General features: G+C 38.6%; 1 protein-coding gene across 2 annotated transcripts in view; it reads left to right on the plus strand.

Moving 5' to 3' along the window:
- LOC106879539 (T-box protein VegT-B) overlaps window positions 1-3,337 on the plus strand; it is a 163,176-nt gene extending 159,839 nt beyond the window's left edge. For both annotated transcript variants that reach the window (XM_052968471.1, XM_014929280.2), the window contains one exon: window positions 2,083-3,337. In XM_052968471.1, coding sequence (XP_052824431.1) covers window positions 2,083-2,747 — 665 coding nt within the window. In that variant the 3' untranslated portion in view covers window positions 2,748-3,337. The remainder of the gene's footprint in view (window positions 1-2,082) is intronic.
- The last annotated feature ends 30 nt before the right edge of the window (window positions 3,338-3,367 follow it).

The following is a 3,367-nucleotide window of genomic DNA, read 5'->3' on the forward strand; positions in this document are numbered from 1 at the left end:
ATGTATATGATGTATATGTATATTTATATACATATATGTATATACGTATATATATACATATATTATGTATATAAATATATATATATATATATATATATTATATTATATTACATTATATTATATTATATTATGTGTGTATGTCTGTGTGTGTGTGTCGATATAGAGGTGGTTGTGTACATTGTACTTGAATAAGAGTACGCGTGTGTATTTATATGTATAGATAGATGTGTGTCTTTATGTGCATGTGTGTGTGTCTGCGCGTGTGTATGCGTGTGCCTGTGCGTACGTGAGCAAGAGAGAATGTGTGTGTGTGTGTGAGTGTGTGTGTGTGTGTGTGTGTGTGGTTTGAATATGCAAGGGGTGGTAGAGCGCAGAAGAATAAATGTTTATAAGAGTGGAATTAGTATTAAGAGGAGGGGAAGGATGACGAGGAGGAGGAGGAGGACGACGACGACGACGACGACTAGAACGAGGAGGAGGAGAACTAAGTAGAAGGAGAATTACGATCGAGAGGGAAAGGTAAACAAAATAGTTAAAGGGTGTGAAAAAGGAGTTAGAAGGCGGAGATTGTTGGATGACGAAGAAGAGGCAGGGAAGATATGAGAACCAAGAAAATGATGGGAGAACGAGAGAGAGAGGGAGAGAGAGAGAGTCAGAGAGAGGCCGACAGACAGACTAACAGACAGAGAGTGACAAAGTGGGGGAGTTGATAGCTAACATCAGATAATGAAGATTTTCTTAGGGACTTCAATGGTTTCGCACATTTCGCCTAGAACAGCGGTTCCAACCTATTTTAGCACCAAGGACTGGTTTCATGCATGACAATTTGTTCCACGATCTGGGGATCATGCAGATAACACAATAAAGTGCATAATATATAATTTGATTATTACATATATATAAAAGATATATATTAAACATACACTTTACACATGTAATACATATACTCTTTTACTCTTTTACTTGTTTCAGTCATTTGACTGCGGCCTAGTACTTATTCTATCGGTTTCTTTTTGCCGAACCGCTAAGTTACGGGAACGTAAACACACCAGCATCGGTTGTCAAGCGATGTTGAGGGGACAAACACTGACACACAAACACACATATATACACACATATACATATATATACGACGGGCTTCTTTCAGTTTCCGTCTACTAAATCCACTCCCAAGGCTTTGGTCGGCCCGAGGCTATAGTAGAAGACACTTGCCCAAGGTGCCACGCAGTGGGACTGAACCTGGAACCATGTGGTTGGTAAGCAAGCTACTTACCACACAGCCACTCCTGCGCCTAGAAAATACATCTTTTTTATCTTTTACTAGTCGACTCCAGTATTTTTTTTTAAAGTCTAGTATCTATCGGTAACTTTTGCCGAACCACCAAGTTACGAGGACGTAAATACACTCACACCGGTTGCCAAGTGGTGATAAAATAAAGATATTACAGTTTACATATTTGGAAGGCTGCAGCTCCTACATTGACAAGCATTGGAGACCACATCCAAATATGGTTACCAGACTAATGTACCAAACTTCACTCACACATGACAACTGATAGCCCGCTCATCATACATTTATTTTGCTCCCCCCCCCCCTTCTCTCTTTCTCTCTATCTCTATCTCTCTCTTTCTTTCTTTTTCTCTTCCTCTTTCTCTCTCTCTCTCCCTCTCTCCCTCTCATTTCTTTATCGCTATTACATCACTTTATGGTCCACTAAGAAAGATGTATACCTTGAGAAAGTCTCTACTACCATAAACTCTGGAAATACGTGGTTTCAAAGAACTTCGTTGTGTCCTAAGTACTGAAAAAGGTAGAACCAAGTTCTGAGTTCTAACCCCAGCAGAGTCGACTTTGCTGTGTTTTTAATATTTATTTATTTATTTTGGGGGGAATTAATAAAATAAGCAATTGTCCAATACTTGTTACATTTTACCTGTACTAAAACCATTGTTGTTGGTATTTAGCTTTGGTGAGACTGATCAGGCTTATTTATGAATGTATATATTTTGTTTGATCATGACAATTTAATTAGTTTCTAATACAAGAATTTGTTTTCTTTTTGTTTTTTGTTTTTCCAACAGAACTGAACGTCACAAAGAAGTCACGAAGCGAAGAGGAAGGTAGCGAGAATAGCCAACACACGGGAGAAAACAAAGATGGCGTCAACGACAGTCTGTCTGATTCATCTGACGAAATACAGAGCGACAATCCTGACACAGACCTTCCTCCTTGTCAGATATTGGAGAAGACATCACGCACTCTCAACTCCTCCGTCACCCTTACAAAGCCGTCGCTGACAATGTCGCCAAATCCGGCACAGAATTTCACCTCGATGACCTCACAATGCCAGTACTTGAATGGTGGCCGTGGTTACACTCAGGCTTGTATGGGTGAGCAAATGTACTACCCTCACCATCCGAATACGGGGCGCTCGCCATCAAGTTCTTTCCTTCCGGTCACCACATCAACGCTACTTCCGCCGGTATCGTCCAGCCTCAGCTTACACCCTGTAAGTCCTCAACTACAAGCATGTCGTCTTTCTGGACAAACTAACGCATGTGCACTGGCTCAAAGCACTTCTCATCTGAACCCAGCCACCCAGGGCTACGCTATTCGGACTTCTCCGCAGCAGAACCACCCGTCTTTGCCTTCGTGCACCTATATGCAGACTGCCCAACCATATCCAACAACGTTGACCCCCAACGTTCACATGATGAACATGAACTTTACAGGACCTATGGCGTGACAGTATATTCAAGTTGCCTACAGGTGGCGACACTGTATAGAAAATAATTGAATGAAAATAAACCCTATTGGGATAACACCACATAGAGGTGTTTTCTGCAATCGGAAAACTCAAGGTTATATCTATTGAGACGAAACAAAACATATGACTAAACTAAAGACAAATGATTTTACAAACAAAATTTTAAAAATATAAGCTAAAATACAAAAAAAAAATTAACCAAGAAATGATATTGAATTATAAATCATGATCTCTGAACAAAAAATTACATTTTCACGTTACAATTTTGAGAAAAGTTTCATTTGTTTAAAAAACACAAATCAAATCTTTGGAGTTGTTCGTTAGAAAAAAAAGCAACTGTAACAGACACCACACATAAGCATCAAAGACAATGTCTGCATATATATATATAAAGTGACTAAACTAAACTGTATACATTTGTAAGCATGTGTATATAAATGTTATTTTCCGCATATGTATCTGAGTAAATATATATTTACCTAGATACATTACGCCTCTATGTATGTATATATGTCATATGCATGTGTGTTTATATAAACGTGTGAATGATAAGTGCATATATATCTTTCTTCCCATGAATATATATATATATATATATA

The sequence above is a fragment of the Octopus bimaculoides genome, chromosome 1 (genome assembly GCF_001194135.2).
Source record: "Octopus bimaculoides isolate UCB-OBI-ISO-001 chromosome 1, ASM119413v2, whole genome shotgun sequence".
In the NCBI taxonomy this organism is placed as follows: Eukaryota; Metazoa; Mollusca; class Cephalopoda; order Octopoda; family Octopodidae; genus Octopus; species Octopus bimaculoides.